This window comes from Eptesicus fuscus, chromosome 2 (genome assembly GCF_027574615.1).
Source record: "Eptesicus fuscus isolate TK198812 chromosome 2, DD_ASM_mEF_20220401, whole genome shotgun sequence".
NCBI lineage: Eukaryota > Metazoa > Chordata > Mammalia > Chiroptera > Vespertilionidae > Eptesicus > Eptesicus fuscus.
In genome coordinates, this window is record NC_072474.1 from 77050878 (window position 1) to 77068752 (window position 17875).

The following is a 17875-nucleotide window of genomic DNA, read 5'->3' on the forward strand; positions in this document are numbered from 1 at the left end:
AGAGAGAGAGAGAGAGAGAGGATGCAAAAAATATAATAGACACTTGACTTGGAAGATTATACTCAGATGGCAGATATGGGGTTCCTAGTTAAAGCTCAAATAAAGATAGGAGCAAAGATTTAACAGGAAGAAAGATAAAGAGGGTAGGTATAAGTGTATATAAGTTTGGAGATTTGGTGGTAGAAAAATAATGAAGTTCATCTCTTATGCCTTCTGTTTTCTCAGCACACAGGCAAGTATACCAGCTAGGTGTCACAAAGGAACAGAGGTTATAAGGATTTAGAAGAAAGAGGTGATGTTACTAAATAATCACGTTGATGCTAGGAGCTGAAATTAATTCAAGTTAATAATCATGTTGAGGCTAGAAACTGAAGTTAACTAAGAAAGTAATACTGAGATTGTCTAGTAGCATCATATATCCCATTTGGATTTGGGACCATGATTGGAATACAATTAAAAATTATGGTTTAGTCATATTTTTATTGGATTGCATTGAACTCCACAGTTTTCCTCTCTATACAAATACTTGGATTTCTTCAGCTAACCTCAAATTAAATAATGCTTTAAACATAATCATTACCTTCCCCAAACAGATTTTATATCTAGTGTTTTCTATGAGAAAATGGCACCAGTTTTTCCTGTGCAGTTTAATCCTTTGGAGTCATAGGATTTCTTCCTCACTTATCGGACCCATTTAATATACCATGAAATTTTGTTTATTTCATTTCATACTTCCTTCCTAAATTTACCTACTCTTATTACGACCACTGGTTTATTTCACTTCATACTTACCTCCTGAATTCACTTTTATCTCTGGCCATTAGAACCACTCTTGTCATGCAATAGAGTCCCTTTTTGGATCAATGCAATAGAAACAAAATGGCCAATTGCCTCTATCTATGCTCCTTTCCAATCTGTTACCCATACTTCTGTGAAATGGTCTCCTTAACACCACTTTGATCTTATTATTTCCCTGCTCATTTTTATTCATTCATGAAAATCCCAAGTCACAACTTTAAGGTGTTTATAACCTGGTGTCTCCTTTCCTGTGGCAAATATAGATGTAATACATATTATACTTGATTCCTATTATCTGCCTCATCAATTCTTTAACTTCCTCCATCTTCCTTTTTATTCCCCACTTCTTTTGATCCTATGGAAGGATTTACCCCCCTATTCTGCAATATTCCTATTCTAATTGGATAATATTACTAATCTTTTTACAACTCAGCAGAAATTCAGCTTCCGTAGAAAAATCTTCGTTGACGTCCCAGTCTAAACTAGGTGTAGATGTTCACTCTCATAGTTCTCATTCCTAGCGTAATCATATGTATAATTACTTTAAGACTCACAAAGTCAGGCCTATTCCTATCTGGTTTACCTCTGTACCCCAATACCAAGAAAAAAATGTCTGATCTACCGCACATGCTGAAAGAATTTCGTTAGACTATTGAACAGAAAGGTAGATTTATCAACTTTTTAGTTACGTTTACATTATTTCCTGAAGTTCCCATGGAGGATTGAACAGCAGTTTTACACATGATATCATATAAATTTAAGTTAAAAGGCACTCATTAAAAAGAAAAAAAGGCTTTTGTTTAATGAATGATAAGTAAATTTCAAATTTGCAGAATAAGTGGATTGGCACTTCATGTCTTTGAAAGCAAATAGTGTTTAAAGTGGGAATAAAAGGATAAAAGAAGAAAATTGGATAACTTACCTAAGGATAGTACTGGCTGCTACAGCAATCCTATTATAAGAAAAATAATATTTTAAATCTTCTCCTAATCACTTAACTACAAGAATGCCCTTAATACTATCAAAAAGCTCTTATCTTTCCAATACCTTCACATTCTCTCTGAATTTATAAGAGCATTAAGGCTTTACTATCGCTATAATTAGACCTACTGAAAAAAGTACTTTCTTATTTTTGTCAGGTGCTGATTATTCAGTGGTGGCAGAACACCTTAGCATGGATTACTAAAATCCCAGATCCATTATGGCACATGCAACCTAGCCCCAATTCATTATGTCTATCAACATTTTTTATTGAAATACACGTTTTCCTTTGAGCTTAGCAAATGGTCATTATTCATGAATAAAATATTTTAAATATATGTATATGTATATGTATATGTATATGTATACAGTTAATTTTAACAATAGAAAAAATATAGATGGTTATTAGCTTAAGTAAACTAAGCCATAAAAAATAACCAAACCATGAGCTTGGTATCTGTTGGTCTTCAAATGGCTCACACTGGGCAGCTGGAATATTGAAGTTTGACTTTATTAGCCACTGAGAAAGAAGAAAAACACGAAAGTTTAGGGAATGAACAGAATGAAAAGATTTACTTCATTAGCACTTATTTACCTGACCACCAACTTAGAAATGTCAACAAAAATATCAGGGAACATTATCTTTATGTGATTCTAAATAGCTCAGTTACAAACTTTATGCCATGCCAGTCATTCATTTGTGCATTATATAACAATTTATGAACACCTAGTGTGGTCAAACACTGTGATAAGTATTATGAATGAGACACATTTTCTACCTTTTATAGATCATTTGTATAAGCATGACCGATATTAGAATAGTTGCATGTTGAACTGAAAAAGAAAATTCTAAAATGGAGTAAAAGGTAAAACAAATGCCTAAAATCTACCTCCTCCAGAAAGCAACATAATGTGAATAATGCACCAACTCTTTCATGCATCCTCCCCAATCTAACAGAATTTTAAAGCAACTACTGATTAATCAATTAATTTAATAAAAATTTTTTGATCATCTACTGTGTACCATACCATTTTATGAGCATAGTGGCAAATTTGCATTTCTTCAACATATGATATATTAATAGAGGAAATGAAAATTATATTCAAAGCAATGCTTCAGTTTTAAATGCAAATAAGTATTTACTGCCCATTATAATTTCTTATAAGCTCCTGTAGCATAAAAAAAATCATTAAATATATAAAACATTTCAAACATGTTTAATTTAAAGACTTAAAGTACATATTTGATTATCTGAATGAATAGCCTGGTATTTATTATTCAGAAGCTTATTAAAAAATTAAAATTACTGCAAAGATTGTGCTATATGTAATCTGTGTATAGTAGTCAAAATAATGACATTATTCACAAAACAAACCCTGCATCTGTTCCAGGGAAAAGCTTAGTCTCTTATTTCTTTTGACAGTGTGCAGACCTGGGTTCTTCAAAGCCTCACCTCACAACCAGAGCTGCAGCAAATGTCCACCTCACAGTTACACCCAGGAGGAAGCTTCAACCTCTTGTGTCTGTGAAAAGGATTATTTCAGGAGGGAGTCTGATCCACCCACAATGGCATGCACAAGTAAGGAAACCCACGGCTATATGGTGATGCTAACTTTCACCAGTTTGAAGGAGGAGCACGGTGGAGCCTGTTCCATTCTATTACCGTTCCCCCTACAACAGGAATAGTGTTGAATCTTCCAGTATAGTTTTCACCACATTTCAATCTTCTTGAGTAAGCATTGAAAAATTTGAGGCTCATGTTTCACTCACTGTGAGAAGCATCCATTTTCCCGAATTTCAATGTCAACATCTAAGACACAGACTTAGAGTTTTGCCTTTTATTTTGTGAGTTCCCGTAGTGGTAGGCAAACATGACTCTGATCAATCCATTTCCCCGTTCATTGTAAATTTTCTTCTTCTTCCAAGCCAGCTTTCTAACCACATAAACATGTAGTCAATTCCACTTTCACTTTGTTCTAACCTACACCACTAAGCTGCAAAGGCCAATGAGGTCATTTACAATAGAAGACAGGGAATATTACAAGGACATGGATAACTAACTGGGTGTTGGAAAATCGGTTTTAAGTGCCAAATAGAAGACAAATTATTTAGCTAGGATTTTCAAGCAGTTGCAGTGTTTCTTAGGAGTGTGTGTCCTTAACTTTTATTAATTATATGATCAGATAACCATATAATTAGAATGATGAATATTAAACACCTAATTTCAACATTTGCAGTGGATGGATTCACATCCATCAACGTTTCTGGAGATTTTGTTTTTTCTAGTGTTGCGTATATATTTCTGGGAAGAAAACAAATGTATGAATTTGTTTGCTTCATGACAATACTTTCGTAGTTTTCCACATTCATGTTCTCTATAGCAAATTTAAAAAAATAAATAAAAGAGAAGAAAAGTGGATCCCTTCTCTTCATAACAGTTAATTTTCATGGCCTGCCTTGTTTTAACTATTTTAGATTCCATTACATTGTAACTGCTCTCAAAGATGATGACAGATTTTTGAAACTTAGTTTCAGTTGTAATAAATAAAAAGAGGCATACAATACCTTTTATTAAATAATCACAAACTGAAATTTTATCTGTATTTCAGTGTCAGTGAAACATATGTTCATAGTTCCTCAAATTATTGATATTAGTTAGCTTTGCATTGCTAAAGATCATTCTTTTATCACCAGACTGATAATTTTATGGGTTAAGCGATTACTAATGATAAATTATTCCCCTTCACATGAGTAAATGGCATTATTATATACACTTTTAGGAGACTAAATTTTAATGGAAGAAATATAAACTATGTTTGAATGTGGTGCATTTTGGTTGCAGTGGAGGTTATTTTGATTATTCAGATCAAAAGAAAGCCCAAATAGTAAGGGAACGGTTGGGTAGACAATAGAATGGTAAATTAGAAAGAGAAAACCATGTCTTGAGATACTTTTAAAAAATCAGCAATTTTCTAGTTATAATTTTCTTTAAGTGGTCCAGCCATGATCTTTCTTCTTCTTAGCATAAATGTGAGCCTCCATTCTGTAAATATGTTAGATCTAGGGATGGAGATACTCTGTGCTCTGGTAACGAGGGCTTCTTAGCACTTAGGACCTGAGGCTTCATATTTTCTCTGTCTCCAGCTGTGCGAATTTCTAACACTGTCTCAAAACAACACCGATTTGTATGCATTTCTCAAAAAGACTGTTGGGACTTGTGTAGACAGTCTCACTAATATATAATCTGTGAGTGTGTGTGTTCTCTTTTAAATTGCATTCATACCACCACAAAGACCGCATATGATTCCCTTGAACAGATGGCTTGATTGATGTTAAGATGAGAATCTAGAATTTTGCTTTCCCTTTGGCTCTTCGGACTTACATTTATGGTTCGATTCCTTTTAATAATCTATATATATAATCTGGAAAACAAAATGTAATAAACAAAATGTATAGGAAAAGAAAATCAAACTAAAATAAAGATTCTAATGAATCTCCTTAAATCAAGGGTACTTCTCACAGTTCTACCTTGGTTCAGACATCACATATATAAATGGCCAGTCGAATTTCATTATAATATTTTTTAGGTGCAAGTCTGTCTGAGCTTCTACTTTTTTCTTTTACTTTCGGATTTCACTTAAATTTGAGTCTCATTTTAACTTTAAATTTGAGTTTCATATGAGCCCCCATTCAAATATTGAGGGGCTATCAGTAGCAGAGTCAGAAGAAAAGGAAGAAATCAGATTTAGAGAAAAGGTGTTACATGCGCGTGCATTCCAGTTGGTAGGGAAAACATCCCAGAAGCCTGGTATCATTCTGAACAGATATATTTCAGGTATTTTTTTTACCACTTTCTTAGAAGGAAACATAACATTTGATCTCAAACTATATTTTCTCCATAATTTTCCATTATTGAATATTAAGTAAGTTATAGTAAAAAATAATACTTGTAGTTTCATCTTAAGTACTTGCTTCAATTTAAAGGTGACTTCTACACACAAGTGTGTAAAACTGTATGTATGGAAAAATTCACAGGGTTCAACTATAAATGTTGCCAGGGTGGGGATTGTTTTGTCAAAAAGGGCAACTCTGATTATAGAGTCCTTTAATTTAAACAATATTTTGTAAATATTAGGTAACTTTCCTATTACTTTTAAATTTAGGTCTCAGCAGTAATGACTATAAATTTTAGGTAGAAAGTAATATGAATCTTTATGTTTAGAACAGACAATGCATGTTAATATAACTATGTCATATTAAATTTGCCTTATTTTTGCTTATGAACCATTCAACTACCACCATAGTCTATTTTATTTCCTGTCAGGAAATCTTTACTAATCAAGTCTGAAACAAATATAAATTTATTTTCTCTTTGAGGACATAATAGTAACAGCTGACTGAAATTTTAATTCTAAGTATTTAAAAATCAACTAACATTAGACATTATGCAATCAATTTTTAAAGGACTTTTTTATTTAGACCATTTTTAGTTTATAGCAAAATTCAGAAAGATCTGCCATATAGTTTCTGTCCACACACATGCATAGACTCCCCCATTATCAACTCTCCCCACCAGAGGGTTTTACATTTGTTGTAATTATGTGTAATCAATTTTAGTTCTCTTTAGTGTGCTAATTAATTTTAGAAATATGTAAAGTAATATACAAATAGATGCTATTTATTATTTATTGATAAATTTGTTCTGCTAATCCCTCAAGATCTAAATACTTTTATTCTTCCCATTGTAGTTTTGTGAATTATTTTAAAAATAAAATTTAGTTTCCCAATTAAGTAAAATTCATAATTTGCAGAAAGCCATCATCTTAAAGCAATATCAACATTTTAAAAAAACCTTTATTATAATATTGTATTATTGACCAACTACTTAAGTTCTAGTGTTTTCTTGACATTGAAGGAAGGTTTCAAATTCTGTTGTTCAATTATGAGTAGATAGCCAATGTATTTTTAGGTAAGCTAAGGCTATTATTTACTTGCTGCAGAATTTTTTATTCAAGAGCCACATTGAAAAACCCAGTTTGTACCTATGCTTATTCTTGGTAAGCTCTCCTGTTTGCTTCCTAAGTTTTAGGGACAATTTTAGTGAGGAAGTAATTAGTACAATCCTAAGAAGGAAGTAATTAGTTCAATCCTAAGGAGGTATTTGATAAAAGACTTGCCATTTTTAAATATATGTTATTTTCATTTAACTGTTTTTGCATATATAGTTGTATACCATAATTATTTACATACACACTAGGCAAAAGATCTGCTTTAGTTGAACTAGTGTTACAATTCTAAGATAAATTATTTCTACAGGGTATACAATCCAGTATTGTCCCTACAAAACTGTAACAAGACTTTCCAAAAATTATTTCAAATGATGACTCTTTGATTCTCCCTATTTAAAAAAAAATGCAAATCTATTTTTTCTCCTTCAGACCAGGGTTATGTGTAGTAAAGATGACTATCTTAAAATATGTTTTTCTCACTTTACTTTGCAAACCAGGACCCCCCTCAGCTCCTCGGAATGCCATCTCAAATGTTAATGAAACTAGTGTCTTTCTGGAATGGATTCCTCCTGCTGACACTGGTGGAAGGAAAGATGTGTCATATTATATTGCATGCAAGAAGTGCAACTCCCATGCAGGTGTGTGTGACGAGTGTGGAGGTCATGTCAGGTACCTCCCCCAGCAAATCGGCCTGAAAAACACCTCTGTCATGATGGTGGATCTGCTCGCTCACACAAACTATACCTTTGAGATTGAGGCAGTGAATGGAGTATCCGACTTGAGCCCAGGAGCCCGGCAGTATGTGTCTGTAAATGTAACCACAAATCAAGCAGGTAAGTGTGATGTCCAACCAAATAATGTACCTTAGGCCAAGTTCTGTCCATGATCTCCACAGCGGAGGGCTAAGTTGCCTGAGATCTGTGAGAACTTCTCATGAATCAGAGAGTTAGGACTTGAAGTAGAATACATTTCAAGATGTTTCTTTTAGTATTAAGCAAATAAAGGCTAAGGCTTTCTTAGCAGACACTTTCAAGGACAGACAAAAAAAAAAAGATGTTTTAATTGAATTTTTCATTAAAAATACATTTCTGGCTCAAATCCACTTATAGCAGAATTTTTTGTCTCAATTTCATGCAGTGCTAGTTCAATCTACATTTTGTTTTGTTATGTTTACTTCAAGTGTTTTAATTTATTATTTTAACATATAATCAGACTGGATTTATTTGCTTATTTGTTCATTTGTTTGTTTGGCACCACAGCTGAAATTTCTTTCCAGATTGAAAAAGTATTTTCTTATTATTTCTATTATTATAACAAGTATATGAAATGAATTTTTAAATAAAACCACTTATCAAAATTAGAATAACTATGAACTATGTACAACCACATGAAAACACATCTATCTTCTATATGAAGGTGTTAGAATCATTAGGTAGTCATTATTAGTAATGAATACAGTTTTACTTGAGATTCTAATTTCTCTATATTTTCACCTCAAATATTCACTTTTAAACACAAAAAGCTTCTTTCTGATAAAATAAGAACCAAAGATAATTTATAGCTGAATTAATAATTCAACTTATGATTTGGCAATAATCATTCCAAGCCTGTAAGTAATTTATAACCTGCTTTTGCCAACAATAGTTATGTGTGCATGGGAGTGGCATTAAAAGCCAACACATTGTATGTAACTTTCCTCTATCCCCTGGCCACATCTCTTAGTTGAAGGGCATAAACTTGTCACTTCATTAGTACCTCAGGTGGACTTCTGTCTGTGTGGACTTCTTGCCAAGAGTACTCAGTGAAATAGAATGTGTTTGAATGTAATTGGACTTAGTCATGTAATATTAGTACAAGACTGTAGTTTGTGGAATGATTGAGTTGATAGAGAATGCTAATGGTAATCAAGTCTTGGCCAAAATCATTTGAAATGCTGGATATATCAAGTCAATCAAGTAGCTATTACTTAAGATAAGAAAATGTATGCAGTTGAGTTCATAGTTACTTCTATTTGATAAAACTGAGGAAAACATTCACGAGTATCCAGATGGTCTGAAGGTATTTAAGCAATTCACTAAGAATCTACACTGAGTGGCCAGATTATTATGATCTCTGAACGCATAATAATCTGGCCACTCAGCACTCAGTATATATGTGTGTGTGTGTGTGTGTGTGTGTGTGTGTGTGTGTGTGTGTGTGTGTGTGTCAAGGGGACAATTTGCATATTATCCTTTTATTATATAGGATATACCCTGAGTGGCCAGATTATTATGCATTCAGAGATCATAATAATCTGGCCACTCAGTGTATAAGAACATTGTAGATGTTTTATCAATGTTGAATACATTTCACAGAATATCTTTTGTTCTGTGAGAGAAAACTTTGCACACATATATGCTACATTTCTCAGTGAATTTATGTTTTTCTCTATTTACTCTTTAACTTAAGGTAGAACTAAAAAAATGCTAAAGAGCTGGACAGGAATAGTGAAAATCAAGTTTTTCTTCAGCATTGACTCAGCTGTCAGCAATACTAATATATGTCGATTTTTCATCACAGTAACTAAATGACACGTGTTCAGTAAACCGTCTTCCCACATCAGAAAAATACTGGCTTTAAACGTGTGATTTCAGGCTTTCTGTGCAACATCTTTCAATTTAGCTCTACTGTGAATCTTTCATTAACATATTGAAAGCATGTTGAGCAATCACTAGGAGCTGTATTTCTTTGGGAGAACATCCTCTAGCTTGTGTAACCTTAACTTCTTTGAAAGATAGGAAGATATTTCTCTGATAAACTAGGTGTAGGAAATGATTGTTTATTTTTTAAATGATGTGCTTAATAAATATTTGCTCTAATTATATGTGCTCTTTTTTTTTACTTGCTGTTCTGTCAAGTGTGTTTTTTTTGAACTATAAATACAAATTTTCATCCAGCTATTCAAGGCATAGTTATTATATAAAACAAACATTTGTGTTCAGGGAAAAATTATGTTGACTTTTGCTTTTTTCCAAGTTCTCATGGTACATATACTGTAAAATTTTGCAAACCTACCAAAACAAAAAGCAAAATAGGATGATATTTCTCAATATCTGACTTTCTAGACCAACCAAGTCTCAATTTCCACAAAAATTGTTGACTTCAAGTAGCTCCTAAAAAGTCTTAGATTTAAAGTTACCTTTGCTAAACATTTATCAAGTACCAACATTATACAAAGTGGGCTGTGGCAATTAGTTTTTAAAGCCTGAATATTTTATTTTTTAAGCTTTATTGTTTATACTATTACAGATGTCCCATTTCCCCCAGCTCTTCCCTTTTTCTACCTCAACCTATCCCTCACCCCGGCCCCGCCCCCGCCCCCACTATGGCTATCATCACACTTTTGTCTGTGTCTATGGGTTATGTATATATGTTCTTTGGCTAATCCTTTCACTTTCTTTCATCCCCATATAGTGGGGTTTTTTTTAACCTTTATTGTTGAGAAAATTACCAGTGTCCCCCTTTTTCCCCTCATTACCCCCCTCCACCCAGTTTCCATCCCACCCCAGGCCTTCACCACCCTATTGTCTGTGTCCATAGGTAATGCATATATGCATATAAGTTATTTAGTTAATCTCTTACCCCTCTTACTCCCTTCCTTCTGAGATTTGTCAGTCTGTTCCATGTTTCCATATCTCTGGTTCTATTTTATTCCTCAGTTTATTTTGTTCATTAGATTATTTGTTCATTTATTTTGATTTTTAGATTTGATTATTGATAGGTATGTATTTATTGCCATTTTATTGTTCATATTTTTATCTCTCCTTCTTCTCTTCCTCCTCCTCCTCCTTCTTTTAGAATATCCTTCAACATTTCATGTAATACTGGCTTGTGGTGATGAGCTCATTTAGCTTTGTCTTGGCTGTGAAGCTCTTTATCTGACCTTCAATTCTAAGTGATAGCTTTGCTGGGTAGAGTAATCTTGGTTATAGGTTCTTGTTATTCATCACTTTGACTATTACTTGCCACTCCCTCTGGCCTGCAAAGTTTCTGTTGATAAATCAGCTGACAGTCATATGGGTGCTCCCTTGTAGGTAACTGCTTTTCTCTTGCTACTTTTAAGATTCTCTCTTTGTCTTTAACCTTTGGCATTTTAATTATGATGTGTCTTGGTATGGATCTATTTGGGTTCCTCTTGTTTGGGACTCTCTGTACTTCCGATAACTAAATGACACATGTTTTTTGTCAATTAGGGGAAGTTTTCTGTCATTATTTCTTCAAATAGGTTTTCAATATCTTGCTATCTCTCTTCTCCTTCTGGTACACCCATAATGCAAATGTTGGTATCCTTGAAGTTGTCCCAGAGTTTCCTTACATTATGTTCATATTTTTGGAATCTTTTTTCTTTTTGTTCTTCTAATTGGGTGTTTTTTGCCTCCTCATATTCCAAATTGTTGATTTGATTCTCAGCATCTTCTATTCTACTTTTGAATCCCTGTAAATTATTCTTTATTTCAATTAGTGTATGCTTAATTTTTGACTGGTTCTTTTTAATATCTTTGATGTTCTCACTAAGTCTCTTGAAGCTCTCATTAAGATCCTTGAGCATCCTTATAACCATTGTTTTGAACTAGATATAAGCAAGTTATATCTAGTAACGTGCTTGCTTCCATTTCATTTAGTTCATTTTCCAGAGATTTCTTCTGTTCTTTCATTTGTGACATGTTTCTTTGTCTCTGCATTTTGGCTACTTCCTTGTGTTTGTTTTTATGTATTAAGTAGAGTTGCTATGTCTCCCAGAATTGGTAGAGGACCAGCTGTAAGTATAGCAGAAGAGCTACTGTGCAGGAGACACCCCTTTGGAACAAGACTTGCTTCAGTGGGGTTTTGGTGCTCACTGAGTCTTCCCCTTGAGTGTGTCACTTGTGGATGTATACAGTTTGAATTTGGTACATTCTGAAGCTGTTCACCAGGTGAACTGGCTCTGTGGCCTCCCAGGAATTTCAAAGTCAGTCATTGCTTGAGGCTACCCAGCAGGAGCTACATAGATATCTGCAGATGGCTGCTACTTGTGTTGGGCTTAGAAGTGCCCAGGAGAGGCCAAGCTATGAAGCAAAGCAGTCTGGTGCTAGTACCAAGCCTTGGGTCCCTTACTGATAGATATGGGGGCATACTGGCTTCAGCTGCTGCTTGTTTGAGAGGTTTTAAGAAAGTCTGAAACCTGAACCAGTACAGGCCATTCATATGGAGAAGCTATTGCAAACAGCTTGGTTGGGGTTGCAAATTGTGTAGAGTCTCAGGGAATCACCAGGGCTGAGCAACTAGTGTGAGCCAGGTTGATGGAGCCTTGGATATGATCTCTGCCAGTCAGCTCTGAGACCAGGAAGATCTCAGCCTAAGAACAATGAATCCTGTGAGCACCCCTGTTTGGGAGAAAGCCACCCCTGAGTTCTTGCCCTGAATCCAGACAATCCAGTTCCTTCCCATATATCCCTGGATCCCCCCTAAGCCACTGCCTCAGTGTTGGAGCTCAGAGGAGTGAGTCCGAGTCCATGCGCTGGTCCTTTAAGAGGAACTGCTCCTTGCTCCTTAAGTGAGGCCTCAGTAGCCCAGATATCCCTCCTGATTAAAAACGCCACACGTGGGTGTCAGACCAGCCCGTTCCGAGCCTCCATCCCTCACACCAGTCTCAATGTGCTTTCTTCTTTACTTCTCTAGTGTAGGACTTCCACTCAGCCAGACTTCAGGCAGTTCTGAATGATGGTTATTCAGTATTTTGGTTGTAATTTTGATGTGATTGTGGGAGGCAGTGAGTACGGCATTTACTTACCCTGCCATCTTTGTTCTCTCTAGCCTGAATATTTTAAAACATTACATTGAAGAAAGTTATCTGTGTCATGTGTGCATTTTATATAAAACTTCTTTAGCAGATTTTAACTTCAGCTTCTATCTCCTCTAAGGATTATTATTATTATTTTATATATGCATTTCTTTCTTGGTTTGTTTCACATTTGTAACTTGTTCTGGCATTTTCTTACTAATTTATTTTTGTGTGACATCGATGCATGTACAAACTGTTCAGATTCAAAATTATATTTAGAAAAATAAAACAAGAAAAAAAAGTTATCTTTTACTTTTAAATATTTCATTGTTTATTTTGCTTTTTACTTTTTTGTTGTTGTTAGAGTTTACATTTAGTATTATTCTGTGTTAGTTTCAGATGTACAATAAAGTGATTAGGAAACCATGCATTTTTCAGTGTGGTCCCCTCTCTCCCCCCCCCATTGCTCCAAATATTCACTGGGCCTCATACATAGTTATAACGATATTATTGACTCTATTCCCTATGTTATAATATACATCTCTGTGACTGTTCTGTTACTACCAATTTGTACTTCTCAATCCCTTCACCTTTTCACCTAGTCCTCCAGCCTTTCTCCCCTCTGACAACTGTCAGTCTATTCTCTGTATCTATGAGTCTGTTCTATTTTGTGTGTTTATTTTGTCACCCCAATAAGTTCAATAAAAATAATCTAAAAATATATAAAAATGTTAGTAGTGAGTAGTTTCATAAATCTTAAAAAATAAATCTAATTTAACATTTCTATTTCAATATGTCATTTAATGCCTTCTTCTACAACAGAAAAGGTATCACCAGTATCTCAACTTTATTTATCTAAGGTGACCTTTCAGTCCAGATTTTGATCAACTGATAGAAGAAGCATGTAGCACCTGTGCCAACTACCTAGAGAAGCACATCGAATCTAGAATCTCTAATCATGTGTTTATACGAGCTTGAAGTAAATTGTTTCTCACTTCTATGTAAGGAACACATAAAATACATTTTTGCACTTATTTCCAATGCTTCTGCAAATTTAAGTTATAGAATTTTTGAAGTCTCATATTCAAGAAGCTTATTGTCTGTAGTAGTGATCCAATAACTGGCTGTTGAGATCTTCAGTTCAGATGGAGCAATAGGTTTGGGCAGGAAGAAAATTGCTTCCTTCTATCTGGTAATGGTCTTTGATAAAGTGTGTATTTGGTATTGACAAGAAAAAGGGACAACTTCCTCATTCAGTTATGGAATAGCTGAATTCAATAGCAGGACATGTTTTAGAAGTTGAGAATATTTTTAGTCACCTGAATTCTTATACATACCCATATTCCAGTGTTCAGGATTTCACTTCTTTCCAATCAATGACCTCATTTTCTTAGAAGGCAAGGCAGTAAAATAAATCTTTGTAATTCAGGAATTCTGTGGACTGAGACTTGGATTTTGATGTCTGGCTCTGTCAGTCTTCCCACTCACTGTAAGAGCATGTGAGATATTTATGGAATGGAGACTCTGATCATCTAAATATGACTTGAGCTGAAATTTCAAACTTTGAGCTGTTTATTTCTTTAAATTCTGTAGTGCAGTTAGACACAGCCAATCCTTCCCATATTTCTTGTATTTCTCATGTGTTTATATTTTAAAACAAGTGGAATTTGGTAACCAAAATATTATCTTCAAGAGTCACTTTATTTGAGATGACCACAGGTGATGAGACATATGCCACTCTCTGCCAAGCATTGTTAGATTACCATCTTTAATATTAAACTAGAGGCCCGGTGCATGAAAATTCATGCACTGGTCGGAGGGGAGGGGTCCCTCAGGCCAGCCTGCCCCCTCTCACAGTCTGGGAGCCCTCAGGGGTAGGAGGTGACCCGGCGATCAGGGGAAGGCAACACCCCATTACACCTCTGATGCTGCCACTGCTGGCAGCACAAGTTTCGGCCAGCCCTGTTTACCTGAGCCTCAGGCAGCCCTGGGTGGCTGGGCCGCTACCATCCGAGGCTTGACTGCATCTCGGGCTGGCCCTGAGCAGCTGGGGAGCTGAAGGGACTCAGGACTCCGGAGGCAGGTGTGAGGCTGCCGCCCTGGCAGGGCTGAGGGGACTGGGCACTGCCATCTTGTGGCTGTGGGCACTGCCATATTTGAGGGCGGGGCAGTCAATTGGCATATTCCCTCCTTATTAGCTGTGGGCACCACCATATTTGAGGGCGGGGGAGTCAATTAGCATATCCCCTCCTTATTGGCTGTGGGCACAGCCATCTTTGAGGGTGGGGCAGTCAATTAGCATATTCCCTTCTTATTGGTTGTGGGCACAGCCATCTTTGAGGGTGGGGAAGTCAATTAGCATATTCCCTTCTTATTGGCTGTGGGTGCTGCCATATTTGAGGTCGGGGCAGTCAATTAGCATATTCCCTCTTTATTAGATAGGATAGAACTTTGGTGCAGTGAAAGACAGTTAGTCAAATCGCTGGTCTTATATTCCCATTCTTTTAAAAGACTGTTGCCTATAACACTTCTTTATAAGAACATTTTGTTTGTTTTTAATGTCTGTTATCTTAGCTGCAAATAAATTCTACTCTTGCTACTTTAAATGGAAAAGGCCTCCAATAGAGTATATGAAGTGGCTCATACAATCATTGAGAAGAATAGATTCACAGATTAGAGGCTAAGTTTCCAGGAGAAATGCCCAATAGCCAACAACAGATCTGCTCTGATGAAGCAAAACATTGCCACAACAGTTGCCAAACCTTAAATGACAGGTACATGACTTTATTGCAATTGCTACTGCCACAAGTAGCAATTTCACACTTGAAAGTCCTGAAAGAACTTCATGTTTTGCTGCCATTTTCACCAGAAGAAAGCAAGAACTGAGACCTTCCCAAGAGCCTGAATCCTTAAGTTGCCTATTTGAAACCATATCTTGCCTGGGCAAGTCAGTGTGGTGAATCCAAAGCCAAATGCCTTTGTCCTAGCAGAAAGGGAACCTGGAGTTTTATGAGTTCTGATTTCTGTGTTGGCAAGAAAAGGTTCACCACGTGCGTTTTATAAATATATAAAGTGACATTCAACTGAAGATATATGCCAATAACTTTTTTCAGCTTTGAATGAAAATTTCTACATATAATTTTTAAACGTTATCTCTATTTTGAAAAAGTATTGTTTTTAAAGTAATTGAGATGTTTCCATCTTATCTCCTTCCCCTTCCCTTCTTTCCTTTCTTCCTTCCTTCTTCCATTAATTTTTTTCTTTGTTTTTTACTCTATTTTTTTTTAATTTAAGACTGAAGGTTGAATTAATAATATGCTTCAACACATGGGCACATTAATACCATCTTTGAATCATGGAAGGCCCTCATCTAGTTTTTATATATTTTTTTTATGTACCATCTCTATCCCAAATCCATTTGCCATTTCCCTACACTAAAAAGCAACCATTTTAATTGCTTAATTTTATTTACAACTATTCTTATAAAATATTTATTTCATATGCATATGATTTAATTTTAATGGTTACATTAAATATTTTCTGTCTACTAATTTTTTCACCATAATCAAAATATTTTAGATTCACCCATGTGGCTTTTGGCCATCTCATTTTATGCTTAAAATTATCATACATCACTATACTTTACACATCAATTCAACCCAGTAACAAAGATCTAGATTCATATATTGGTTAAAGGTCTAGATTGTGGACCAGGCTTTCTGGTTTCTATACTGTTTCTGTCACTTACTACCTGTGTGACATGGGTAAGTTACTTAAACATCCCAAATCCTTAGTTTTTCCACTTGTAAAATCGAAAAATAAAACAGTATCTATGATATAGGATGCTTGTGAGGATTAAATTAGTTAATATTGGCAAAGTTATTAGTGTAATGACAGCATTTAATTAGGTGTTAATAAATGCTACTATAGTAGTAGCTAAGAAACTTTTTAATTATATTCCAAATAGTGAAAATCCATGTAAGAAACTGTGGGATTAATAGGTTTCAGACTTTATAAGTATCCAGTGATGGGCAACCTTTTGAGCTTGGTGTATCAAACTTCGCCAAAAAACTGAGCATAACTCGGGTAGTGTGTCACTTTGAGGAAAAAACATTATTTCGCAAATGTTTCATCCTCAGGAGCAGCAAATGTTTCATCCTCAGCATGCGGCCGCCTCAGTGGCCGCGTGTCATCAGAAATGGCTTCGCGTGTCAGTGCTGACACGCGTGTCATAGGTTCGCCATCACTGATATAGACAGACTCATTGGTGAAGTAAATTCAGAGAGGAAAAATAATCAAAAACAAAAAATAATGAGTAACAAAAGCAACTGCTTAAAGTGGGAGGAGAAAACCGAGAAACTTCACTTTTCCATAATGATTCTGTCTTCGATGATTTCTTAAAGCACTGAGTTATATATTATCATTCAAGTTCTTCTAATTTTAATAAAATATCTGGAGCAATAACATAAAGAAGCAAGTTAATAACAGCATCAAAGTAAGAGCAGAAAGGAGGAAAACACTTTGCATATAGTAAAATAGACGATTTTCATTTCATCAAAATAGACACGGAAAAAATACAAATTTTTCCAACTACATCATTGTCATGTGTGGTTAGATATCAATTTGGTCAAATACTGAAGTTCCCAAGGAAAAATATCTAGAGACAAATGTTTTACTTAATCACATATCACAAATATCTCTACATCGGGCTCACACTGATGCTGTCACCAGATTAGTGTGCTGACTGTATGGCTGCCGACAGCAGCTTTTAATTTTGCCAACAGAAGCTGCCAGTCTGCTCGGAAACTTGGCTTAAGTGAGGCGCAAGTATTGTGCTTGTTTCCATGCCTATTTGCAGTTTCGAAAACATAGATCAAAGGTGAAAGTCTAATCTGATGGATTTGTCCATAATTCATGACTGGTTTATTTAATCATCAGCAGCCAATGCGATGGAATATTTTTAGAAGCCATCAGAATTCATGTTTGGTTCACTGACTTTAGGATCTTGCCAGAAACTTAACTGGATTCTAAAAAGGCACGTTAGGATCTTCTCCGTCTCTTCTCTTTCTACCTATTCTGGTAACAATGACACAGTGAGGGTTAGCGTGTTTCAGCACATACTGTGTGCACATTGCTATGCAAGAAGTTGATTTACATTTTCTTATTTGATTCTGGCATCATCCTCATGACATAATATTATTATTATTCCCATTTTTAGGATGAAGAAACTGAAGTTAAAAGATGTGAAGTGATTTGCCCAAGGTCACAAATCTAGTAAGTGAGGGA

At 35.2% G+C, this 17875-nt stretch overlaps 1 protein-coding gene across 4 annotated transcripts in view; it reads left to right on the plus strand.

The window, feature by feature from the left end:
• EPHA5 (EPH receptor A5) overlaps positions 1-17875 on the plus strand; it is a 339786-nt gene that overhangs the window by 171913 nt on the left and 149998 nt on the right. For all 4 annotated transcript variants that reach the window (XM_054728753.1, XM_054728760.1, XM_054728756.1 and 1 more), the window contains exons 4-5: positions 3204-3359; positions 7287-7622. In XM_054728753.1, the coding sequence (XP_054584728.1) occupies positions 3204-3359; positions 7287-7622 (492 nt within the window). The remainder of the gene's footprint in view (positions 1-3203; positions 3360-7286; positions 7623-17875) is intronic.